Source organism: Myotis nattereri (genome assembly GCF_964212035.1).
Source record: "Myotis nattereri genome assembly, chromosome: 2".
NCBI classification, from domain to species: Eukaryota; Metazoa; Chordata; class Mammalia; order Chiroptera; family Vespertilionidae; genus Myotis; species Myotis nattereri.
Window position 1 is genome coordinate 43,221,988 of NC_138076.1, and position 27,173 is coordinate 43,249,160.

Genomic DNA, 27,173 nt, shown 5'->3' on the forward strand with positions numbered 1-27,173 from the left:
AACAATCTTTTAAAAGGCTGGGTAAAATTATCAAAATTAACATTTTTTTCTCTGGCATATAAAGATGTGGCAGTGTCCCTTCTTTTTCTTATGTATTTCTTTTTTAGAAAACCATATTCTGTTTAACTCTGATATTTTTTTAACTAAATAGGCAGGAGCAAGCTTTTATAAGATGACTGGCCTGGGTCCTTTGCCTCAAGCTCTTTATAATGGCGAATCCTTTAACCATGAGGAGTTAAATATTCAAAAACTAGAAAGAGCTCTTCTTCAAAAAATGATGGATATGACCATATATTTACAAAGGGAAGTTTTTATGGTAGGTAAGCATTTATGAGAAAATATATGATGAATGATATTTATAAATTTTTTGTATTAAGAAATATTTTAATAGCAAAAGTTAATTTTGTAAAAATTTTCATCCTGATCATTTAGTAGTGATTTTTAAATTAATAAGTAACTTTATTTGTGCATAATTACATCTAAAAATTCCTTAATTGGAAAGATAATTCAAAGTTTTACATGAAAATTTATTATGAGAATCCTAAATCACATATTATTTATTGATTTACTTTATACTGAGTATCTTTAAATGTAATCTCTGCATAACTTTAAAACATATGCATATAAATTGCCTCTATTACCTAAATAATATTTTTGTTATTTTAGGGCACATTAAATGATCGAACAAATGCAATTGATTTCCTTATGGATAAAAATAATGTTGTACCTCGTATAAATCCTTTGATTTTGTACAGTGAAGGGCAGTACCTTAATTTAATATCTACATCAGGTAAAATAATTCTTCTGTTTTCTTTTCTACAAATGCTTATTGAATTGTGAATGTTTTATTAATTCATTATTTAATATGAAAATTTTCAGTAACTACAGATGTTGAAGATTTCTCTACTTTCTTTTTCTTGGACTCACAAGATAAGAGTGCTGTAATTGCAGAGAACATGTATTATTTAACCCATGAAGGTAATAAGCATATTTTATTTTCCTAAATTTATTCTTAAAGAAGCAAAATGTTGTAATTTTGGTAAGGTATTTGCATAATACTTTTTTTTTTAAATCTCCACCTGAGGATATTTTTCCCATTGATTCTCAGACAGAGTGGAAGGGAGGAAGGAGGGGGTGAGACAGTGAGAGAGAAACATGGATGCGAGCGAGACACAGCAATTGGTTGCCTCCCACAAGTGCTCTGACCAGAGTAGGGGATCGAGCCTGCAAGCGAGGTACATTCCCTTGACCCAAATCAAACCCAAGATTCTTCAGTCTGTGGGATGACACTGTAACAATGGAGCCAAACCAGCTAGGGCCATAATACATGTTTATATATTGATATTTGACTAGAGGCCTGGTTTTCAGTTTGAGAGCTTGTGATTTGTTAGGACAATGGTTAGCAAACCGCAGCTCGCGAGCCACATGCTGCTCTTTGGCCCCTTGAGTGTGGCTCTTCCACAAAATACCACGTGCGGGCACGCACGTACAGTGAGATTGAAACTTCGTGGCCCATGCATTTTCGGAAAGGAGGTAGACGAAACAAGTATACAAGACGAGTGTGGATGGGAGAGTTGGAAGGGGTCGACCTCAGCGAACATACCTCAATCAGATTGAGGACGTTTTTAGCAAAGGCCAGCTTAGGAGTACCCTAATTAAGTTAATAACAATGTACCTACCTATCTAGTTTAAGTTTAAAAAATTTGGCTCTCAAACAAAATTTCAATCGTTGTACTGTTGATATTTGGCTCTGTTGACTAATGAGTTTGCCAACCACTGTGTTAGGATATAAGGATTGACATAAGAAAATAATGCCTTCTATCCTAGCTAATTATAAATGCAGAGGGGTTCATCTTACTTTTTTTGCCTATTTTTAAAGAAAGCTATAACATGTGGATCCCCACTGAAGTGATTCAGTTGGTTGAGCCTTGCCCTATGCACCAAAAGATTGCCAGTTCCATTCCTTGTCAGGACACATGCCCATGTTTCAGCCTCAATCCCCAGTCGGGGGCGTGCAGGACACTGCTGATAAATGTTTGTCACATCAATGTTTCTCTGTCTCCCCCTTCCTCTCTCTCTAAAAAAGCAATAAAAACATATTAAAATAAAAAAATATGTGGATGTTTTGCCTAGGTTTGGGGGTCAAACCAAAGGAAGGGAGACCAAGACAGGAACATATTTGGAAATAAGAATTTAACCTAGATAGGGAAGTCTGCAGTGGGGCCATACATTTTTTAATCTTATCAGATAGATAAGATAAGATAGGTAATTATAAGATAGATGGTTGGTTTTTGTCTTGCTTTATTATATTTGACCTGCTTAGCTGTAGGGAGAAAAATGAGAGCCAATACATACAAGACGGCTTATTTGTATCTCAGTATTAAAGCAGTAACTTTCTAACAATGAGAGTGATCTAAAGATGGAATAAACTATGTAGTAAGGGGTAAATTTTTATCAGAGAGAGATTTAAGCAGAGGCTACACAACCAGTTTTTTGAGAGTGGTAAGGAGTGCATCCAACTTTGGACCAGATGGCCCCCAAATTACTTTCTAATTGATTCATGATTTTATGTTCACAAAATGATCTCTCTACACAAAACCCAACAAATAATGAAATGTAAAATAAAAGTTCCACTTTATGGTAGGCTAATGTGTAAAAATGACGGGAAAGAAAAGGAGTTCGAAATAGGAAATAAAAGTATAAATATTTGTCAGGTTCTAGGGTGTATTTCTGAGCATCAGAGTAAGTTGGCCTTTAAATTTCGTGCAGCTTAAAGGAATACTTTATTAACAGAGAAGCATCATAAGTTTCTCTTATTTGCAGTTATGTAAATGTGTAAAGAAATAAAAAATTATAATTTACTTAGCACATTTGAAACATTTCTCCATTTACTACTGTATGGTGAAAGGGCTGACATTGAGCCGAAACCGGTTTGGCTCAGTGGATAGAGCGTCGGCCTGCGGACTGAGAGGTCCCGGGTTCGATTCAGGTCAAGGGCATGTACCTGGGTTGCGGGCACTTCCCCAGTGGGGGATGTGCAGGAGGCAGCTGATCGATGTTTCTCTCTCATCGATGTTTCTTACTCTCTATCTCTCTCCTTTCCTCCCTGTAAAAAATCAATAAAATATATTTAAAAAAAAAAAAAAGAAAGGGCTGACATTACGAGGGCACCAGAATTCTTTACCTTTATTCTTTTAAAAGAATGTGCTATTTGCTGATCTACAGAACAGCAAAGTTTTTATAACTGTTTTAAGTGGGTCATGTGATCTGAAAGAATAATTTTTCTATAGATTTTAATGGTGACCAGATAACTATCATTTCAAATGTTATATCCTGAAGCTGGATGAAATAAATGCATTTAACTGTGACGTCAGAATTAAAATTGTTTCTTTCTGTGGCATCCAAATTTTCAAATTTTTCAGAAAAAGAATTATACTGATACTGATGGCACGAGATGATGTGAATTAGACCAAGTTAATAAAAGCCAGACATTTTGAATTAATGAATCATAAGTTAATAAGATATTGCTGTTTTTAGTATCTACTAATAAACCTTATTGTACTGTTTTGTTTTGTTTTATATATGGTGATATACATATTCGTTTCTTAATTTACTTATTTATATATTTATTTATTTATTAAATTAAATCTTCATTGTTCAGATTATTACAGTTGTTCCTCTTTTTCACCCCATAGCTCCCCTCCACCCGGTTCCCCTCCCACCCTCCGCCCTCACCCCCCACCACTGTCCTCATTCATAGGTGCACGATTTTTGTCCAGTCTCTTCCCGCATCTCCCACACCCCTTCCCACCCCCCCAAGAGCAGTTAGTCCACTCCCTTTCTATGCCCCTGATTCTATTATAATCACCAGTTTATTCTGATCATCAGATTATTTATTCACTTGATTTTTAGATTCACTTGTTGATGGATGTGTATTTGTTGTTCATAATTTGTATCTTTACCTTTTTCTTTTTCTTCCTCTTCTTAAAAGATACCTTTCAGCATTTCATATAATACTGGTTTAGTGGTGATGAACCCCTTTAATTTTCCTTATCTGTGAAGCTCTTTATCTGACCTTCAATTCTGAATGATAGCTTTGCTGGATAAAGTAATCTTGGTTGTAAGTTCTTGGAATTCATCACTTTGAATATTTCTTGCCATTCCCTTCTGGCCTGCAAAGTTTCTGTTGAGAAATCAGCTGACAGTCGTATGGGTACTCCCTTGTAGGTAACTGACTGTCTTTCTCTTGCTGCATTTAAGATTCTCTCTTTGTCTTTTGCTCTTGGCATTTTAATTATGATGTGTCTTGGTATGGTCCTCTTTGGATTCCTTTTGTTTGGGGTTCTCTGCGCTTCCTGGACTTGTAAGTCTATTTCTTTCACCAGGTAGGTGAAGTTTTCTGTCATTATTTCTTCAAATAGGTTTTCAATATCTTGCTCTCTCTCTTCTTCTGGCACCCCTGTAATTCGGATGTTGGTACGCTTGAAGCTGTCCCAGAGGCTCCTTACACTGTCTTCATATTTTTGGATACTTTTTTCTCTTTGTTTTTCCGGTTGGGTGTTTTTTGCTTCTTTGTATTTCAAATCTTTGACTTGATTCTTGCGATCCTCTGGTCTGCTGTTGGGAGTCTGTATAATATTCTTTATTTCAGTCAGTGTATGCTTAATTTCTAGTTGGTCCTTTATCATAACATTGAGGGTCTCACTAGATTTCTTGAGGGTCTCATTAAGTTTATTGGCGGTTTCTAGAAAATTCTTGAAAAACCTTAAAAGTGTGGTTTTGAACTGTATATCCAGTAGTTTGCTTTCCTCCATTTCTGTCATTTGTGACCTGTTTCTTTTTCTCCGCATTTTTTTATGCTTCGCTGTTTCGATAGAGTGGCTTTCTGTGCTGAGTGTCCTTTAGGGCCCAGTGGCTCAGCCTCCCCAATTACCTGAGGTAGACACTCTTGGTGCACCCCCTTGTGGGCTTTGTGCACAGTCTTGTTGTAGTTAAGCCTTGATTGTTGTAGGTAACACTAGGAGGAATTGACCTCCAGGCCAATTGGCTGTGAGAATCAGCTGTGTCTATGGTGGGAGAACTTCTGTGCTGAAGACACCCTTATGGGGCAAGAGTTGCTTCAGTGGGGCTTTGGTGCTCACTGAGTCTGCCCCCTGAGTATGTCCCTTATGGATCTGAGGAGTTGTAATTGGATGGTCCCACTCTGACCACTGGGTACACTGGCTCTTGGATCTAAGGAGGTGCTAATCTAGCCCCTGCCTGAGTCTACCCAGCAGAAGCCAGCTGTAAAGAAATGCAAGTTGCCCTGGGGCCTTGGGGCAGCTGCAGTTTGTTAAGTAATTCTCAGATTACAAAGGGCCGGGCCTTTCATATGCAAAAGCCTCCATGCACGGTTTGGGCTGGGCGGGGTCCCAGGGGATCAACAGTGTGGACGGAGCCTGCAGTATGGCTGCTCTTAGTCCTGCCCTCAGAGGCCCTGGCAATCGCTGCGAGCGCCTCCCAGAGAAAGCTGCCCTCGAGTTCCGACCGACGCCAGACATTCCAGTCTCTTCTCGTATGAGTCTGGGTCCCCAGAGACTCGCCTGGAACTGGGGCTCAGAGCTTGAGACTCCCTCCTGATTGAAAAAGACAACCGCGCCCTCAGCCGTCAGCCTTCTCAGCATGCACCTCCGCACCTTAGCATTTTACTTCCGCACCGCACCTCCTCTGAGTCTCGGTATGCTTTTCTCTGTCCTTCTAGTTGTAGGATTTCCACTCAACCAGCCTTCCTGTGGTTCTGGGTGATGTCCATTCCATCTTTTAGTTGTATTTTTGAAGTGGTTGTGTGAGGCAGCAATCTCCGGTGTTTACCTATGCCGCCATCTTGGTTTCTCCCTTAATTTATTTTTTTAAAAATATAGCTAGAAGGCAGTTTTGCTTGCCAACACTGGAACCATGATAAGCATAATACAACTTTCTCTACTCATAGAAGTATCCCACAGGTGTGTCCTTTAGGGACTGTTCTTTCTTTTTGGTACCTGAGTTTATATAGAGCTTATATCATGAATTACATTTCTAGCATTTTATGTCACTGTGCGTGTATAATTTTTAACATTTGCTTCTTTTCCGAAAGACTAATTTTACTATTCATTGTTGTTTTTTAATTTTGTTAACTGGATATATCCTCTGCTTTTAGTTTTGTTTTAAAAAGAATTAGTTTAACTAAACCGTTTGAAACTTTCAGATGAAGATGTAATTTCTTCCATTACTCTCTGGATTATTGCTGATTTTGACAAACCATCTGGGAGAAAACTGCTTTTGAATGCATTAAAGCACATGGTGAGTAAGTTTACCTAGACAAAAGCACCCAAGAAACATAAACCAAAATATTTTATGAAATTGCTTTGTATTAACTAAGTGTAAATTTATTGATGTATAACAAATTACCCTATAACTTAGTCGTTTAAAGCAGTAAACCTTTATTTTCCCACAGTTTCTGGGGTTTAAGAATTCAGGAGTGACTTAGCTGAGTGGTTGTGGCTTGGGGTTTCTCATGAGGAAACAGTCAGGATTTTGGCTGCTGCCACCTGAAGGCTTTACTGGAGCTGGAGGATCAGCTTCTAAGATGGCTCACTTGCATGGCTGTTAGCAGGAGACCTCAGTTTCTCACTGGCCGTGACAGAATGCTTCTTCCTGTTGCCACGTAGACCACTATTTGTGTTGCTTGAGTGTCCTGGGGAACAGCTGGCTTTCCCCAGAATGAGTGACAAAGAGTTATAGATGGAAACCACAAGTCACAATGTCTTTTATGATCTAGTCTCTGAAGTCACATCTATATTTCCACGCTATTCTGTTTGTTATGCAGATCACTTCTATTCAGTATGAGAAGGAACTGTAAGTCTGAGGACCAGGAGGTGGGGATCATTGGGGGCCGTCTTGGAGCCCTGCTACCACATTAAGAATAATTAATACATTTAAAATGAAAATAACATCTGCTAGGAGATTTTCACATCATATTAGATAATCTCAGAACACATTCTGGCTTTCCTCAGTTGCCTGCAGACAAGCACATTTCAAAACCAGTTCTTTGGGATCTATGTAACAACAGTCACTTCTGCCTTCTCTTTCTTCTCAAGAATTTCTGGGAGCATGTTTGTTGAGAGGCTCACAAACTGTCCTTCCCCCACTAGTTACGTGTATATGGCCCTTCCATTATGCATATATTGGTATGTTTAATGATGTTCCACATTTCTCTGAGGATCTGTTCATTCTTTTTACAATTTTTTTTCAGGTTGTATCATCTTTATTGATTCACTGATTTTTCTGCCAACTCATATCTATTGAACCTTTCTAGAGCATTTTCCATTTTAGTTACTGAATTTATAACTCCAGAATTTCTTTTGGTTCTTCTTTATAATTTCTATCTCTTCATTATTATTATCTGTGAAATATTATTAAAATACCTTTCTTTAATTCTTTAGACATGGTTTTCTTTAGTTCTTTGAATATATCACATCTGTTAAGCCCAACAACTAATCCCCTCAAAGACAGTTTCTCATGCTGTGGGTTTGTGTTTTGTTTTTCACCTTTATATGAATCACACTCTCTTGTTACATTGCATGTCTCATAATTTTTTTTTATTGAAAACAAAACATTTTAGATAATACACTGTAGCATATTTGGATACTGGTAACAACACCCTCCCCTCCCCCCCTTCCCCTGGCTACTTGTTGTTTGTTGGATAATTTATTGATTTATCTATTGTTAGTGATGTGAATGAACTAGTTCTGTAAAGTCTATTGCCCTCTCATTATATATCTCTGATATTCTTGCTCTGGTTTTTTCCCCTTGTTTTTGTCTTTTATCTTGGTTTCCTGGGGAATATCTCTGGCTGAGCACAAGCCGCTTAACTGGTAAAAGATTGTGCTTAAGTCCCCATAGCCAGTTAGATTTTCATGTTCACTCTTGGATATGTATGACTGATTTAGAGACTACTTTCACAGTTCCGAAATGTTATGATTTTGCCTCACATTCACCCATGGAATACTATCTTAGAATTTACCTTTTTAATTACTCTTGAGAAATATCTTTGACAGTGCTCTATTTCTTGACCTGGGTGGTTGTTTTATGGGTTAATCTGCATTTTTGTTTTGTAATCTTGTTATTTCATAGACATACATACACAAGAAGAGGTCAAACAAAGTATTGCATTATAAAATAATCATCATGCAAAGAGGTAAAGCAGTTGGAGTTACTAAAATTATTGTTTTTAGGCTTTTCAATGATAGGTCATCTTCAGTAGTCAACATAGAATTTAACAGTGAAAGATGTTGTATGGTAAAGCATAAACTTGATTGGAAAGAAAAAAGTTCAACTGTAAAAAGGTATGTAAGATATAGTTTTTTTTTCACCTATAAATTTTTTTTTTCTTCAGAAAAAAAGTTTTCATAGTCGGTTGGGCGTTATTTATAATCCTACATCAAAAATAAATGAAGAGAACACAGCTATTTCTAGAGGAATTTTGGCAGCTTTTCTTACACAGAAAAACAGCTTTTTGAGAAACTTTCTCAGGAAACTGGCAAGGGAAGAAACTGCTACAGCTATTTACTCTGGAGATAAAATTAAAACATTCCTTACTGAGGTCAGTAACTTTGTTTGAAATAATAAGTATATATTGAATATTTCAAAAGAATAAATCTGTATACTTGGAGATAATATGTTACTTAAAAATATCAGTTAATAAGTATAATCACTTAGGGATAATAAATATTTCTTTAAATGGGAAAAGATAAATGTTAAATAATATGACTTTGCATAGAGGCATTTAACAAATCAGATTTATATATTATCTACTAGATCAGTGGTTCTCAACCTGTGGGTCGCGACCCCTTTGGGGGTCGAATGACCCTTTCACAGGGGTCGCCTAAGACCATCGGAAAACACATATATAATTACATATTGTTTTTGTGATTAATCACTATACTTTAATTATGTTCAATTTGTAACAATGAAATTGGAGGTCACCACAACATGAGGAACTGTATTAAAGGGTCGCGGCATTAGGAAGGTTTAGAACCACTGTACTAGATGGAGATATACTTGTGAACAAGGCAGATAGAGTCCCTGCTCTTGTGGAGCTTACATGGTAGTGGGAAAGACAGACAAAGTAAGTGGTATTGGAAAATGCATAAGAGGGTAGATGGTTTGAGGGATGCTCTTTTAGCTGGAGTGGTCAGGAAAGGTATTTCTTCAGAGCTTACATTTGGGCAGCACTCTGAATAACATGAAATATCAAACCATGGAAAGTCTGTGAGAAGAATGTACCAGGTTCAAGAACATAGCAAGTCTAAAGGCTTGACACAGAGACAGTCTTGCCAGACTTGAGGTATAGGCAGAAAATCATTATGACCAAAAGAGATAGATGTGCAGAGTACTAGCATATGAGGTCAGAAATATAATCCCAGATATTTAAAGCATTTATAGGCCATACTTAAGGGATTGAAATTTTTCCTGAGTATAATGGCAACCGTTAAAAAGATGACTCTGGGTACCATGTGAAGATTTGATAGTAGGTAGACAAGACTGGAAATAGGATGAACATTTAGAATGCTATTGCATTTCTTGCCTATAATCTAGGCAAGAAATAATGGTATGTTGAACTAGATAGGAGTGGTGGAGATGGTAAAATGGTTGATAAATAATTGTTATATTATGGTAAATAGGATTAGTTGCTCAATTGTATATGACCTATGAAAATAATAGGCTAGGATTTTGTCTTGAACAGCTAGACTTAATGGTGGTATCCTTTTTTTTTTTAATGGAGAAGTCTAGATTGAAGAGAAGATTTGGACACATAGGGCCTAGATCTAGAGCTAAGTTTTGTACATGTTAAGTTGGAGAAGCCTGTTGGACATTCAAGTGGAAATGTTGACAATTGAGTAAATGAGTGTAGAAATCACTGAGGGGTTGTCTTTTGTTTTTTTTTTTTTTGTTTTTTTTTTTTGAGAGTCAATTTGAGGATTATCAACATTATATATAATTCCAAGGTAAGAAACTAGATGGGAAACCTCAGAAGTGAGGCTGGGTGGAGAACAGAGTGGTTGAGAGCTAAGCCCTGGAACATTCTAAAATGTGGAGGAACACAAGAAAAGGATGATCCTATAACAGAGATGGAACAGCCATTGAATTAGGAAGGTGACCAGGAGAGTATGGTATCCTGGAAGCCAAATGGAGAATATATTTCAAGGAGGAAATGATCACCTATGCCAGATGTTTCTGAAATGATCACCTATGCCAGATGTTTCTGAAATCCATCTTCCTAACTGACCATTTTATTGATTAAGGTGGTTCTTGGTGACTTTGATAAGAACAGCTTTAGTGGAATGAAAAGCATAAAAGTGCACTAGATTCAAGAGAAAATAAAAAATCAGGAAATAGAGATAGCAAGTATAGCTTTTTAAAGAAGTTTCTTTTACACTGAAGGGAGAAGTATTCCGTAGCCAGAATGGGACTTGAGGTCAAGGAAATAATTCTAAATTTGGGAGATGTCACTTTTCTGTATGCTAATGGAAACAATCTATCCAACAATAAGAAAAGGATCATATAGATTGAGGGAAGCAAAATTCTTGAGAGGTTAAGTGGTGCTGAGATCCAATGGACAGTGTTAAGTGTTGGTTTAAGAACAGGAATTGTTCATCCATTTTAACCAGAAGAAAGGCAGACTATGTGGGTTCAGAGGCAGAAGGGTAGATTTATTTGGTGGTAACAAGATAAGTACCTCTCTTCTGATTACTTTCATTTTTCAGAAGAAATTCGGGTCATTAGTTAAGTATTAGAATTTTAGTAGGTGCTATTAGAGGTTTGAGGAAAGAGAAGAAAATGTCAAATATATTTCTGTTACTCAGAGAATGAGAAAGTGAATTCAATACATTAGTGTGGAAAGATTTCTGAGGGCCCACTGAGATTAATGACCACAAATTGAAAGTGAGATCAGTCTTGGTTGCATGTTTTTTTTTCAGCTTTAACACTGTTTGGGTCCAGTTGCAGAGGAAGCAGAGTTGTATTTAACCAGAGTTGGGGTTTTGCAAGGTGAATGTAACTGAGGGAAGCATTCCAGGGAGCTGAGCATGGAAGGTTGATGTTACCTTCCGGGGTGTAACTTGGGTGGAAGGGAAATTATGATATGAGAAGGATGATGGACAATATATAAGTGGTAGGGTCGGTGAATTGAAAGTGTAATGGTTAGTAACAGTGAGTGAGCTGGAACGTCAGGAGCTTGTGGTGAGAGAGGGGATAACTGAGATAGAGATTTTGAAAGTAAGGAGATCTAGGGCTGCACTGTCCAATACTGTAGTCACTACCTACATGAAGCTATTTTAAATTTAAAATTAAATTGAGCTTTAAAATCAGGTACTCAGTCACACCAGCTGCATTTCCAGGACTCAGTAACCATTTGTGGCTGTGGCTACCATATTGGACAGCAAAGGGGAAACATTTCTAACATCTGCTCTTGTTAGAAGTTAAAAATTTAAGGCTCCACCCTGATCTACTGAAGGAGAAACTTCATTTTAACAAGGCACCAAGGTGATTTGGATGCACATAAAAATTTGATAAATATTGATATGAAGAAGTGTGTTAGTATGAAGATGTAAGGAATTTATTTGTGGTTAATTTTCTGTGAATATCCATATATTTTATGACTCTGACTATAAATACTTTTGTATTTCTGAAGTTAAATACACTATTACTAACTGGGTTTATATCTTTTCTGGAATGTTAAATTTTATTTAAATTGATGTTCCCTAGCATTTTACCAATCAGTAATCCAACTGGAATTCTCAAAGAATGAATAGCAAACTATCTACTTGTAAAAAGATATACAAATATTGTAATTGAATTGGCAGAGAAAGATTTAATTTTTTTTTAATGATTTCAAGAGAAAATAGTACTTTTTGTCACAACTTAGTATAATTTAAATTTTACACTAATATATTAAATAAGCTTTGTTAAGAAAATAATTTAATATATTTACTGTTCTCTTATTCATTTTATATTTTCTTGCTTTAGGAGATGGATAAGAATGCTTTTGAGAAAAAATATAATACCATTGGGGTGAATATTTTTCGAACTCACCAGTTGTTCTGTCAAGACGTACTTAAGTTGGGTCCCGGAGAAATGGGTATTGTCAGCAATGGGAAAGTAAGTAGAAAAACAGTTGCTCACTTTTCTCAGTGACACTGTGGTACAGGGGTCTCAAACATTTTTCTGTCACATCTATGCTATGAAACACACAGAGAGGATGGTGTTCGTATGCCAGACACATGAGACAGATCTCAGCAGAAGTAAATGGTGCTGAGAGGGTTAATTTATGGCACAATACCTATTACTTCATCCCTTCCCCCATTGGTGAGAACATTGATTTCAGGGAAGAGAGAATGTTCTTGTGGGGATAACTTTTATTTTATCTTATTAAAAATACTAGAATAAACAATTTAGTACACTTTACAACATTGTGATTGAGAACCACTGTTATAGTAAGTGTAGAAAGTACATTGTGAAATCTTACTCTTATTGTAGCTTTCTTACAATTGTTTAATAACAACAGTACAGTGTTTTCTATTGAAGTATAAAATAGTATTTATCAATATAACCTTTAAAAATCTATAGAAAAAAGTTACTTGCTCCCACCATCCTAATAAACTATATTATTGAAAATTACTGTATTACCTTCTAACGCTTTTTCTGACCCTACAGAGTTATTTCTGATTTTCATAAAGTACATCATTGTAATTTTATATATATAAATTTATATCACACTTTTTTCTCCTAGTATATCACAAACATTTTTCTGATTAGAGCATCTTTATAGACACACAGTTAGTGTATACTAGCTACTTATTAATATATTTTGAATATGATAGTCTGATTTTATTTCTTAGGAATTTAGTTTTAAAAAATTGAATCTGGTGCTTTGATTTATTAAGAAATAAACTAATCCAATGTGCTTGACAGACCTCTGCTTGAACTATCAAATTATATATTCCTAAATCATCTTCAAAGCTCTATGCTCCTGTTTTCTTTCTTTTCTACATTTTCATGAACTCTTCACTTGCGTTTTATTCCCAAATCACTACTCCCTTAAAATTATGCTTATTTATTCTTTCTTATCTGAATCTATAAATAATAAGAATTGGAGATGAATGAGAGGCCCATTTCCCCAAGCTTCCACAGATAAAATATATCTGCTTCAGTGTAATGGTGTTTAAGCTGACTAATTGCATTAGCTCCTAAAAGCAGTTAGGCTCAGGTTCATCTGTGTACAGTGCTACTTTATAAATTGAAGACACTGGTTGTCATTTATTATTACAGAAATATAAGGTACAGGGTGGGACTAATGTAGTTTTACAGTTGTTCATATGGAAAATAATGCAGTAGTTAATAAATAATACAAGAATAAACTGTTTCACAACTGTAAACCTACTTTTGCCCCACCCTGTACAGCAGGTCCTCGGGTTACATCCGAGATCCCATTCCTGTGGCGCGAAGTTATGTGATTTTTGCCGTAAGTCGGAACCCACCTACATAAGCACCTATGTCACTCACATGGAGCACAAACACAGCAGTAATGAAGTGAAACAGTAAAAAAAATTTAAAAGAAAGATAACAATTCCTGACCTTTACTTGTGGTAAATAAATAATAAAAAACATAAAGCACGTATGTACATACGTTGAAAAGATGGAACTTTTTTTTTTATATAAGTAAATGGGAGATGGCGACGTAACCACGAAACAATGTACGTCGAGTCTCATGTAATCCGAGGACTGCCTGTATTAGTAAATTTTGATAGTGAGTTAGTTATGTGGAAGCCCCAAAATGATATTACTTATTCTCTAGCAATTACTCTGTAAGGAAATACAGTTTTTTAGAACAGTTTAAAAGTATTTGACTACCTTTGGCTTTGTCAGTCATTTTCAGAAATAAAAAGGAAAAGTAATTAGACTTGCTATATCTAGTACCTTGCCTTTTAATTATACATTACTAGAGACCTGATGCATGAAATTAGTACACAGGTAGGGTCGCTAGGCCTGGCCGGCAATCAGGACCAATCTGTGGGGCGACTGGCGGGGCGATCGGGGGGCCCCTGCTGTCACCCACCTTGGCTAGCCTGGCAACGCCCACTTGCCAGTCCCAACCCCCCGATTGCCTTGCCGCTGCTGCTGGTCACCTCCCTCTGCAGGAGGCAACTGGCAGGGTGATCAGGGGGCAGCACCAGCCCGCTCACCAGCCAGCCCAGCCCCCTGCCGCCACCGCTGATCGCCTCCCTCTGTGGGGCAATTAGGGACCCCCCACTGGCACCCGCCTTGTCTGGCCTGGGGCCTGTGGGCTGGGAGCAGCTCCTGCATTGAGCGTCTGTGCCCTGGTGGTCAGTGTGCATCATAGTGACCGGTCGTTCCACCAGTTGTTCCACCATTTGGTCAATTTGCATATTAGGCTTTTATTATATAGGATAGGATGGAAAATGTGCCCTATGTTTTCTTTGACATTGTTTAATATATCTCATGTATTATCAAAATTAGTGATTATAAATATTAGTTATAGTTATGTTAAACTGATTTCTCCTAGAACTTGTTTCTTCTTTTTTTTAATTGACAAAATATTCATATATTAATGTTTCACTTGCTGTAAACCATTCTTCTAGGGTTCTCAGAGTACAGTAGTGAACAAACATGTTTTCATGGATTTACATTTTGGTGGGCAGAGACAGATAACAAATAGCATTCTTACTTATAAGGTGTCATTTGGACAGAGAACCAGAAGAGGTGAGGGAGAAAACCATGTCTGGAAGAGGAGTGCTCTAGGTAGAGGTAATAGTGAGAAAAAAGGTCCCAAGATGAGATCATGACTGTATGTTTTAGGAATAGCTGTTATAGTGAGAGTACTCCGAAGACAAGCTCTGGGAAGTTTCTGGGGACCAGATCAATATGGTTTTACAGTCAGTTTAGGATTCCTGCTTTACTCTGAATGAGTTGTGAAGTTCATAGTTTTGGATGGGGCAGAGGGGGGTGACATGATCTGACCTACTAGTATGTTTTATTTGGATCTCTAGAGACTGTACATTGAGAATAGACTATAGGGCAGGGGTTCTCAACCTGTGGGTCACGACCCCTTTGGGAGTCAAATGACTCTTTCACAGGGGTCGCCTAAGACCATCGGAAAACACATATATAATTACATACTGTTTTTGTGATTAATCATTATGCTTTAATTATGTTCAATTTGTAACAATGAAAATATATCCTGCATATCAGATATTTACATTAAGATTCATAACAGTAGCAAAATTACAGTTATGAAGTAGCAATGAAAATAATTTTATGATTGGGGGTCACCACAACATGAGGAACTGTATTAAAGGGTCTTGACATTAGGAAGGTTGAGAACCACTGCTACAGGGAGTCAGGAAACCTGGTAGAAGGTATTGCAGTAGTCCAAGTGAGAAGTGGTGATGGCTTGTGCCAGAATGGCTATAGTGGAAGTAGTGAAAACTGGAGGTTGGATACATTTTGGAGGAAGGGTGAACAGGATTTGCTGAGGCATGATGTATGGTGTGGAACTACATAACTGGCAGTATGGAGTTGCTGTGTATTCAGGAGAGAAAGACTGCAGGAAGAGGCGGAGTTGTTCAGGAGGAGTGGAAAGGAAAAGGTAGAGAATTCAGAGTTCGGTTCTGGATCTCCAAATTGGCTTGTTGAGTAGGCAGTTGAACTTATGACCTGAATTCAGGGGAGAGGTTGGGGCTAGAGATAGAATTATATTAAATTATGTTGACTTTTTATGTCAATTTATAGAAAATTATAATTTTGATTATTCTTTTATTTATACTACTTTGGTTTAAATAGAAAAGATATATCTGAAAATAAGTTCTGTGGTTTGTGAACTATAATGTAATACTTTGCTTATTACTCTTAGTAATAAAGTACAATAATCACAGCAATTATGGTAGATAGCTATCATTCTGAATCAATAGTTGAATGTTTGAAATAACTCTGACATTTTAGAATTAATCTTCATTCTGAACCTGTCCAAATGTTGCCTTAGAATTTGAACATATTCAGACTTAAAATAGGAATGACCAAAGCTAGGTACCAGTGATACTTTTTTAAATTTTATTTTTATTTTTCAACTAGAGGTCCAGTGCACAAAATTTGTGCATGGGTAGAGCCCCTAGGCCTGGCTGGTGATCATGCTGATTGGGCTCAATCGGGGCTTTCTGGCTGCCGGCTGGGGCCCTATTCCCCAGCTGCTGGCTGGGGCCTTCATTCCACACCGCCCCCTGGTGGTCAGCACATGTCATAGCGAGCGATCGAACTCCTGGTCTCCTGGTCAAATTCCCAAGGGGACACTTTGCATATTAGCCATATATATACATATATATACACACACACACACACACACACACACACACACACACACACTAGAGGCCCAGCGTGCGAAATCGCGCGGCCCCACCTACCTGTGAGCACCCCTCCCACCTGCCCGCTGCCCCCTTTGACACCCCAACCTCTCCATCCAGAGCTTGAGCATGCCTTCTCTGGCCACTTCAAGCCCCACCCTCGGTCCTGCGAGTCACCTCGGGCTGGTCCTGCCTCCTCTGGGCGCATCGCTGCTTCCGCCCCGTCTCTGGAGCAATGCGGCAGCTCCACCCCACCATACACACAGCCTCCTGCTGAATCGTCATTACAGTGTGCGGGCGTCACGACCATTAGCATATTAGCTCTTTATTATATAGGATAGATTATAGTTGACATTCAATATTATATTAGTTTCACATGTACAGCATAGTGGTTTGATATTTATATAACTTATGAAGTCATCTCTGCAATCAGTCCCACCTTATACTATACATCTTAATATACTAGGGGCCCAGTGCATGAATTTGTGCACCTTGAAAGGAACTGTGGGCCATGAGGCTGCAGTGGACATAGGGGCAGGTCTCAGCCCGTCCTCTGCGCCCCTGTCCAGCCCCTCCTGCCGCAGCCCCGCTCCTGCTGCTGCTGCTGCTCCCACACGCTGACAGCATGGAGCAATTGGGGCCAGTGCCAGCGGTGAGTGCAAGTGGGCCAGCACCATCAGCGGGTACAAGCAGAGGCTGCTGTCCCAGTTGCCTCTCAGGAGCATGGGCAGGTGGAGGAGCCCTCAGGGCAATCGGGGCCGGCAGCCACCGCTCACACCTGCTGACAGTGCTGAGTGATTGGGGCCAGTGCTGGGCACTGGCAGCGGGTGTGACTGGGGGGAGCCAGCAGCAGGTGCAAGCGCCAGGCAGAACCATGGCACACGGGAGCAAAGAATTTTCAGTAACCTAGAGGCTCTCCCCGATGACAGCGACTGGCGTCCTGCCTTGGTCTGGCACCCCCACTCACGTCCACTATCTCGCTGTGGCCAACGCCCGCCATATTCTGCCCTCTGCCACCTGCTGCCGATGCCCGCCATGTTCCACGCGCGCCCCCTGGTCAGAGCATGTCATAGTGACCAGTTGTTTGGTTGTTCCACCATTCAGTCTATTTGCATATTAGGGTTTTATATATATAGATTATTAACTATATTTTCTATGTTGTACTTTACATACCTGTTACTATTGTGTAACTGCCAATTTGTACTTCTCATTTCCTTCACCATTTTCACCCAGTCCCCCAACCTCCTCCCATCTAGCAACCAACAATGACACTTTCTTACTGCATGCTGAAGAATTAAAATTTTATATATTTTATTATCAAATAAAACCCAAATAATGTTGTTGCTATAATTATAATTTACTTTTATCACACTACACATTTACACATTGCTGAATGACATGGGGTAATAGAAAATAGGGAAACAAGCAAGGCCTTTTTTTCTTGGGATTCCAAATCCAGTTTCACCATTAATTATATCACCTCTGTGAGACTTGCTTTTTTCATTTGTTCAATGGGAATGATAATAGTATGGTTTATGGAGTTGTCAGATTAAATATAATTTTTTATCTTCTTTTAAAATATAGTTTTATATATAAGGCACATAAAACAGCACCAGCCACTGAGTAAATTTTCAGTCAATATTCACTCCTGTTTTCTCTTTAAATATTTGAAGGCTGTCATGGGGCACCATAGTTACATTTGTAGATTGATTTATGTTATACTGGATGAGAATCAATATAGAATTAAGGCCAGCTATTCAAACTTCCACGAGTAGAGAGAGATTTTTAGCTCAGTACGTGGATGAATGCTCTCAGAGTTTTCTAGAATTTTAATAAGCTGTCAAAGGAGTTAATGAATTTCTATTACAGCAGTTATCCTATATAATAAAAGCCTAATATGCTAAGTGTCCAATCATTCGACCAGTCACCATGACACACACTGACCACCAGGGAGCAGATGCTCTGGTAAGTTAGCAGATGCTTCCGGCCCATCGAGACTGGGCGAGATGGGCCAGAAACACCCTGGGAGCCCTCCCGTGTTCCCTCCCCAGCCATCCTGCCCCGATCGGTACTGGGCAACATGGCCCCGATAGGCTCCAATCGGGACTGAGCGAGATAGGCCGGACATGCCCTGGAACCCTCCTGTGGTTTCCGATCATGCACTGGTGCGGTCCCTCGGCCTGGCCTGTGCCCTCTTGCAATCTGGGACCCCTCGGGGATAAGCTGGTTTCGGCCCGATCCCCGCAAGGCAGGCCGAGGGACTCTACCAGTGCACGAATCCATGCACCGGGCCTCTAGTTCTGTATAACTGAAAAAATAACATTTCTAAAATGTTGTAAAGAAGATTAAGCACCAAATAGGTCTTATTCTATCAATACATGATTTTCAAATTTAATGTTCCTTTTCCCAACATGGATATGATGGGATTTTATACTATTTAAGTTTGTTTCACAATTATCATATTTAACTTTAAATAGAAGAAGCAAGATCCTCCTAGCTATTTGATGCTGGACTTACATAGTGAAATAGAGTTGGTTTTCTGGTTAATTTAATCAGTTAAAATAGCCATCTTTTTAATTCCTAAAAAAATAATTGAGATTTTATTTTCTTATTCTGAGCTATTAACAAAACTGTTTGAGTCACTATGGGTGCTATAGATAAAATTTAAACTATTTTCCAGGCCTTTCCTATTCATAGTCCAAAATATATAATGTTAAAAGTACTTTAAAAGTCACCTTAAAATGATATCAAATCTTAAGGTAAGAAATGTTTATATGTGTACTTTTAGTTTTATAGTGCCCATTTTTTTTTTAAGAGCCAGGTTTTATGTTTAAGGTGAAACATGATATCACGTATGACATGAGCAAATAAGAAAGATTCAAGAACTATACTTCATTAAGTTTTGGAAATTATTAACTGCAGAACCAGGTGGGTGAAGGGGAAGTGAGAAAATATGCAACCATTTCATTCTGGCCTTTTTACTAAGAAAAAAGAATATTCTGCTTGACATATTTTCTGGTTGTCATTAAGTACAACTGTTTAATGCATGAGACTATCTCAGGCCCACCTTCTACATCAGGGTATGTGTTCATAATAGTATGATGATTTCATGTATTAATTTCCTCAGAAAATGCTAATGGTAGTAGCATTTGTGGTAGTTGTGATGGAATAGCCATCCTGAGAAATTAGGTACGTGGTAGTTTGACAGTTGACCCTCTCTGTATTTACTGGTTTAAAGCTAACCTACATGACCTTGCTGAGCTCCAAACTATTACACAATGTCAGATGAAGATTGGTTGGTATTATTAAGCAATTATGTGATTTGTCTCTTGGTTTTTGCTCTTTTATGCCTTGCATATATATTAACTAGATGCCTGGTGAATGAAATTCCTGCAATGGGGCGGGGGGGGGGGGGCGTCCCCTCAGCTCAGCCTGAACCCTCTCACAGTCTGGGAGCCCTCGGCGGATATCCCTCCTGCAGTCCGGGATCCCTTGCTCCTTACGGCCCACCTGCTTGCTGCTCCTTACTGCTTGGCTCCCTGCTCCTTAGCGCTGCCGCGGAGGCAGGAGAAGCTCCTTCCACTGCCACTGAACTCGCCAGCCATGAGCCCGTGAACCTAGCTTCTGGCTGAGCAGTGCTCCCCCTGTGGGAGCACGCTGACCACCAGGGGGCAGCTCCTGCGTTGAGCGTCTGCCCTGTGGTGGTCAGTGTGAGTCATAGCGATCGGTTGACCAGTCGTTTGGTTGCTTAGGCTTTTACATATATATAAATTCATGTCTACTCATATGGTCTACAATTTATAGATAAACAGAAAATAAAATTAGAGTCTTAGGTTTTTGGAAGCATTATATTTCAAAGTAAAACTTTCAGATGAAAACAATTTGCTACTTTTTGTTACTTTGACTTTTGTGTTTATGCAAATGTTATTTGTAATATGAAAGTGAGAAAATATTTTCCTCTTCTATTTTATCCCAGTGGGCTTAATAAATGGTGGGATTGAGTGAGGGCCACTATTTGTTTAATCTGTAATCAGTTTTTGCTTAAAGAAATATCTATTTCATGAGAATATATTTCATGAAATAATCTTTTAGAAGATATACAATGATTGCCTTTTTTTAGTTCTTAGGACCTTTGAATGAAAATTTCTGTGCAGAAGATTTCTCCTTATTGGAAAAGATAACATTTACTAATTTATCAGAGAAAATTAAAGGCATTGTTGAAAATATGGCAATCAACTCAAAGAAGTAAGTATTTAAAATTATAAGAGCAGCCAAAACCGGTTTGGCTCAGTGGATAGAGCGTCGGCCTGTGGACTGAAGGGTCCCGGGTTCGATTCCGGTCAAGGGCATGTACCTGGGTTGCGGGCATATCCCCAGTGGGAGATGTGCAGGAGGCAGCTGATCGATGTTTCTCTCTCATCGATGTTTCTAACTCTCTATCTCTCTCCCTTTCTCTCTGTAAAAAATCAATAAAATATATTTTTTAAAAAAATTATAAGAGCAATTCATTTTCAGGTTTCGTATTTTCCATCTCATAGAGAATATAAAGAAATAATAAAAGACATCCATTTACTCACTATCACCAAACCATAGATGTTAATATTTTGTTTTCGTTGCCATGGTCTTACTGTTTCTCTGTTTCCCTCAGTCTCCTCCTTTCCCAAGAGGTAACCACTTTCCTAGAGGTTGTGTACCTGACTCCCGTATTTGTTTTCTTTTACTTTTGCTTTATATGTAAATATGCACTATAAGTTTTGATTGTGTTGGATGCTTTGACTTCTTTAGAGAAATGCTATTATACCGAAGACTCCTTTTGCTGTCTACTTCCATAGAAGCTTTATCTACATTCATTGATATAGAGCTTGCTTATTCATTTTAACTCCTTTTTAGTATTTTATTTTATGAATATACTAACGGCCCAGTGCACGGATTCGTGCACATTGAAAAGAAATTAATTAGAAGAAATATTTTAATATTGCTGTCCACACTTTCTCTATAGTAGCATTGTCAAAAGTACATTTTGCCAATAGTTGGTCTTCAGACATATTCTGTCAACGACGCTGCTTTCCTTCAGCTTCAGAATGTCACCAAAAACAGCCAAGTTCACAATCGACAGTGACAGACCGAAACACACAAGTGCGATTGGCACCAGCAAGAGGTTTTTATGTATCGCCCATGCACGAGTTTATTTTTAACTCGCATCATATATACTGGCCAGTTGGATGGTCAGACAGATGCGCATCATATATACTGGCCAGTTGGATGGTCAGACAGATGTACAGTCACTTAGCCATTTATATATATAGATTGAAGCTTATTTATACAATCCATTACTGAGGTACAGTGAACTTGGCTTTAGCTTTTTACTCTTACAGAAGTGCTATAATGAACCTACTTTAATGTCTCCTCATGCAATGTGTGAGTTTAGAGTTTAGAGGTGTGTGTTGGGTTGTAGGGAATGCTTATCTTCAGCTTTAGCAGATATTGTTAAATTTCATCTTTTAAAGTAGTTGGAACAATCAATACTCCCACCACAAATGTATGAGTTTCTCTTTCCCCAAGTCCTCACCTATACTTGGTGTTATCTGACTTGTAAATTATTCCCATCTAATGGATGTTAAATTGTATCTTATTTTAATTTGCATTTCTTTGAGCTCTAGCATAGTTGAGTATCTTCTCATATGATTATCTTCATTCATGCTTGTTCTCTTGTAAAATACCTGTTCATATATATTACTTAGTTATCTGTTGGGTTATTTTCTCCTGTTAGTGATTTGTAAGCATATTGTTTATGATTCTGTATATTAATCTGTTAATTATGTGTTCTGCAAGTACAATATTTCATTTTGTGGCTTGACTATTTACTTTTTTATTTTAAAACTAGAGGCCCAGTGCACACTGGTAGGGTCCCTAGCAGCTGCCAGCTACCGGCCGGGGCCTCCCTCCCTCCCCCCCACCTCCCACTCCTGTTGCCTGCTGCTGCCACTGGCCAGGGCCTCCCTCCCTTCCCCCGGCCAGCCCATCATCCCCCTGTTCAAACTCCCGGTCAAGGGGACAATTTTCATACTACACGTTTATTATATAGAATGTTACCACATATGTAGATGTTTCTTATTTTATGAAAAAATATTATCAGGGGTTTTCATTCATAGTTTGTTTATGATCTGCGAGAGAATGATGTGTAAGAATTTTCCTTAGTCTGAGTTCATAAAGATATTCTCTTTTATTGTCTTCTAAAAATTTTACAGTTTTGCTTTTCTTTCTGATTTATATCTTTAATTCTTGGACTTTTCTGTTGTTCCACTGGTCTGTTGCCTCATGCCAATCCCACACTCCAGTTATCACAACTTTATAATAAATTTGATAGTATATAGGAAAACTCCCCCTTTGCCTCGTCTTCAAAATTTTCTTGACTATTTTTTTTTTTTACTATTTTTTGTTAGTTGCTTTTCAGTGTAAATATGATTAGAACCAGCATAACCAGTTCTACCAAAAACATTCCTGGAATTTTTATGGGAATTTATTTGAATTAATAGATTAGATTAAGGAATTGTCATCTTTATATAATATTGAGTTATCCCACTTATTAAAAATACATATATATATTACTGATATGTACCTATACAAATATACATATGTATTTATAATATAAATAAAATACAGCTATTTGAGGTGTGTAATTTATATATAAGTATATATGTGTGTATGTAGATAGATAGACACTTATTTGGTGTGGGGTGGGTTTTTTTTAAGGATTCTTCAGTGAACCTTCAATTTTTTTCCATGAAATCTTACTATTTTTAAATTATTTTCCCTAGTTTTTCACAGTTTTAGCTCAGATTGTAAATGGTGTATTTTAGATTACATTTTTAAATTATTATTTCACTAATTTACAGAAACAGTATTAAACTTCTATATTCATCTTCCTTTCTGGACTCTTCTTTTTTATAAGATTTTGTCTAGTATTAGAACTCATGTCATTTGCGAATTTTAAGAGCTTTGTTCCTTAATTTACAGTTTTTAAATATCTCATTTATGTTGGCCTTTCTCTTATTTTAGTTTGCTCAGTTTAATGAGGGAGATATCTATTTTACTGGTCTTTTTACATATGAAGATCTAAGGCATGACAAGCTCTTAATTTATATTCTTTATTATATGTTTTTAATCTATTTTTTATAAACCTCTGAAGTTGGATTCTTAGCTATTGTCAGATTTTTTTCTTTACATATCCTTAAATTACACACTTGAAATTTCTCTTTAAACACTTATTAGCTATATTACATAAGTTTTGATAGTAGATATTTTATTATGATTCAATGCTAAATATTTTCAAATTATTTTGAGTTTTAAAATTTTTATTTTAAAAATATTTGGAAATAGAATGTTGTATTCATGAAGGCAAGTTTTTTGCCTATTTAATTGTTTTTCTATCTCTTGTGCATAGAGTTGTGCCTAGATCTTATTAGGTATCAAGTAAATACTTATTGAATTAATAATGAATAAAGTATGTTTTAATTTGTTTTAAATAGCACAGTGTATAATTGATTTCCAGTTTGCTTTGAACTGTGATTAGAAAACATGGTTGGTGATATCAATTATTTGGTATTTATTTCTCCTAATTTTGTTGAGGCAAAGTTAATTTTTGTAATTGTTTCATACTTTATTTTTGTTGTTGATCCTCACCCGTGGATATTTTTCCAGTGATTTTTAGGGAGAGTGGGAGAGAGAGGGAAAGACAGAAACATTGATGTGAGAGAAACTCATTGATTGGTTGCCTTTTACAAGAGGCAACCAATCAATGGGTTTGGTTGCCAGGGAGGAACCTGCAACCAAGGTACATGCTCTTGACTGGAATCAAACCCAGGACCCTTTGGCCCACAGACCGAAACTCTATCCACTGAGCCAAACTGGCTAGGGCCATACTTGATTTTTTAATAAGATTTTCTCTGTGTGGAAGATTTTATATATGTCTATTAAGTTGAACTTTTTTATTCCCATCATCAAAATACTGGATTTTTCTTTATCTGTTAGTTACTAAAAGAACTTTGTTAAACTGCCATTAGTATTGTGTACTTATTTAATTCTTGTACTCTTGTTTTAAATATTTTGAGCTATATTTTGTTATGTATTCCATTTCAGAATTATTATCTTTCGAGTGAAGTATTTTATTCCTTTCATCGTTATATAAATTACTCCTTTCCTAGTAACGATTTTGTCTGAAAGTCTATACTTAAGCTATGCCAATATTCATTTTGGATAATATTTTTCAGTTACATCTTTTTTTATTCTTTATTTTCATTGTATTCATGCATCTTAAAACATATGGCTGGGTGTTGGGGGTGATTATTTTTCCAGAACTAAATTTCTGATTCTTACTCCTCATGGGAGGCCTCCGCAGCCAAGATATCCCTCCCAGTTTAAAAAATGCCAAATGTGGATGTTAGACCAGCCCATTTGCGCCTGGGCCCCTCCCACCAGTCACAATGTACTTTCATCTTTACTTCTCTAGTTGTAAGACTTCCATTCAGCCAGCTTTCAGGCAGTTCTGAATGATGGTTGTTCTGTATTTTAGTCGTAATTTTGATGTGGTTGTGGGAGGCGCGAGTACAGTCATTTATCTATGTCACCATCTTGGTTCTCCAATTGATAAAATTCTTGACCAGCCTCTCTCTCTCTCTCTCTCTCTCTCTCTCTCTCTCTCTCTCTCTCTCTCTCGTCTCTCTCTCTCTTTATGAAAGCCTTCTGTACATTGTAGCCAACACATCCTATCCCAACATATTATTTGAACATATACATTTTCTCTATCACATATTTTCAAATTTGGTTATATTTAATCTAGTTATTTATTTTGTGCCTTCTTAGTTTTCAAACTAATTAAAAACCATAGAAATCTTGACTTCTTAACTAAATTAAAAATTCTTCGAAAGTAGATACCCTATTATTTATGTTTTGTTCTATCTGCTCTTTCTTTGCTGTATGAGCCCCAATGCTTGGACACATAACCAGAACTCAGCAAATAGTGACTTGAATGATTCACCATATTCTTATAGACTCTGTTGAAAACACTACTTAGTGTTTAAAGATCATATCAATGATAAGAAAAAGTAAGGATTTTAAAAGCAAGTCATCTTACTTTAAACTGACAAACTCTACTTACTAGCAGGTCTGAAAGAAAAATCATTTATATAAAGTTTATCCTTTGGAAGCATTTTTAATTCCCCTTTCTCATAACATTAATTATGACACAAAATACGAATATTTCTCTTTCTGAAAAACTTATACATTGTTTATCTTGTTTATCTAGAAAGAGTGACCTTGTTATGAAAGTTGATGCCCTTGTTTCCTCTTTGCCTACACGTGAATCCCGTCATAATGTCAAATTTTTAAAAGAGAATCACAGGTAAGAATATAATAGTGCTGTTCTCTGTCACTGAATCCTCTGTTTAATTATGGTTTCCATTTGTATTCACAATATGGAAAAATTAAAGAAGTATTAAAAGTTCTATGTTAGAAAATAAATGTGTTTGACAAGATTAGGAAAAGAAATTCCTGTTAAGTCTATATTTTGATAAATAAAGGATGAGATAGGATTTCAAATTACTTTATCATAAACTGAAAATGGCTGACACCAAGTTTTCTGATCTTATGGTAGATGCAATCTTATGTTGCTTATATTTACTATTAGAAGATAAAACGTGCTTTAGCTCTAAAAGTCTGTCCTTTCAAATGTGTTCACATATGTATAGTATTTTTTTCCTTTTTATTGCATTTATTGGGATGACACTGATTAATAAAATTATACAGGTTTCAGGTGCACACATGTATAGTATTATTCTCAGGGAAAATTTCTTTCTAAAGAGAAATTATCTGGCACTATCAGGAGTGAGGTTTTTATTTTTTTTCAGATTACTGAGATTCAATACTTTTAGGTATTTTAAACACATCCAATGGAATTCTTTTTACAAACTCTTTTATTTCTTAAATACTCTGTGCTGAAATAATTCAACACAAATTATTAAAACTAACATTGTAAATGTTAGTCAATATACTATTCCCATCTACACTAATAAAAGACAAACATGCAAATTGACTGTACCTTCGCTACACCTGAAGCCACGCCCACCAGACAATCAGAGAAACTATATGCAAATTAACCCAATCAAGATGACTACCGGCAGCCACGGAGTTGAAGTGTACATGAGGCTTGGTTGCTCCAGTGATGAAGGAAGCCAAGCTTCCTGGCCGGCTCTGAGCTCCACTCAAAGCAACAAAGTTTCAATTATAGAAGGTAAATAAACCCCAGATACCTGCTTTCAGCCGGCTGTGGCCACCGAGCTGGAGCGAGCAGGAGCCGGCTCTGAGTTCCACAGAAGGCAACAAAGTTTCAATTATAGAAGGTAAATAAATCCCAGAATTAAAATAAAAAGGAGAGGCTGGTAGCTTCCATCGCCGGGAGCTTGGCCAGCCTGAAAACGGCCCTCAGCCCCTCACCCACACTGGCCAGGCACCCCAGTGGGGATCCCCACCCTAAAGGGGGTATGGCCAGCCTGAAAACAGCCATCAGCCCCTCACCCAGGCTGGCCAAACCTCCATGGGGTGAGGGGTCCCCACTGGGGGGGGGGCTTGACCAGCCTACAAACAGCCATCAGCCCCTCACCCAGGCTGGCCAGGGGTCCCAGTGGGGACCCCCACCCTGAAGGGGGTGTGACCAGCCTGAAAACAGCCATCAGCCCCTCACCC

General features: G+C 37.6%; 1 protein-coding gene across 1 annotated transcript in view; it reads left to right on the forward strand.

The window, feature by feature from the left end:
* UGGT2 (UDP-glucose glycoprotein glucosyltransferase 2) overlaps nt 1–27,173 on the forward strand; it is a 183,750-nt gene that overhangs the window by 94,626 nt on the left and 61,951 nt on the right. Inside the window, exons 17-24 of the mRNA XM_081083210.1 lie at nt 152–316; nt 667–790; nt 880–978; nt 6,224–6,318; nt 8,414–8,620; nt 12,046–12,177; nt 20,554–20,678; nt 25,738–25,833. Coding sequence (XP_080939336.1) covers nt 152–316; nt 667–790; nt 880–978; nt 6,224–6,318; nt 8,414–8,620; nt 12,046–12,177; nt 20,554–20,678; nt 25,738–25,833 — 1,043 coding nt within the window. The remainder of the gene's footprint in view (nt 1–151; nt 317–666; nt 791–879; nt 979–6,223; nt 6,319–8,413; nt 8,621–12,045; nt 12,178–20,553; nt 20,679–25,737; nt 25,834–27,173) is intronic.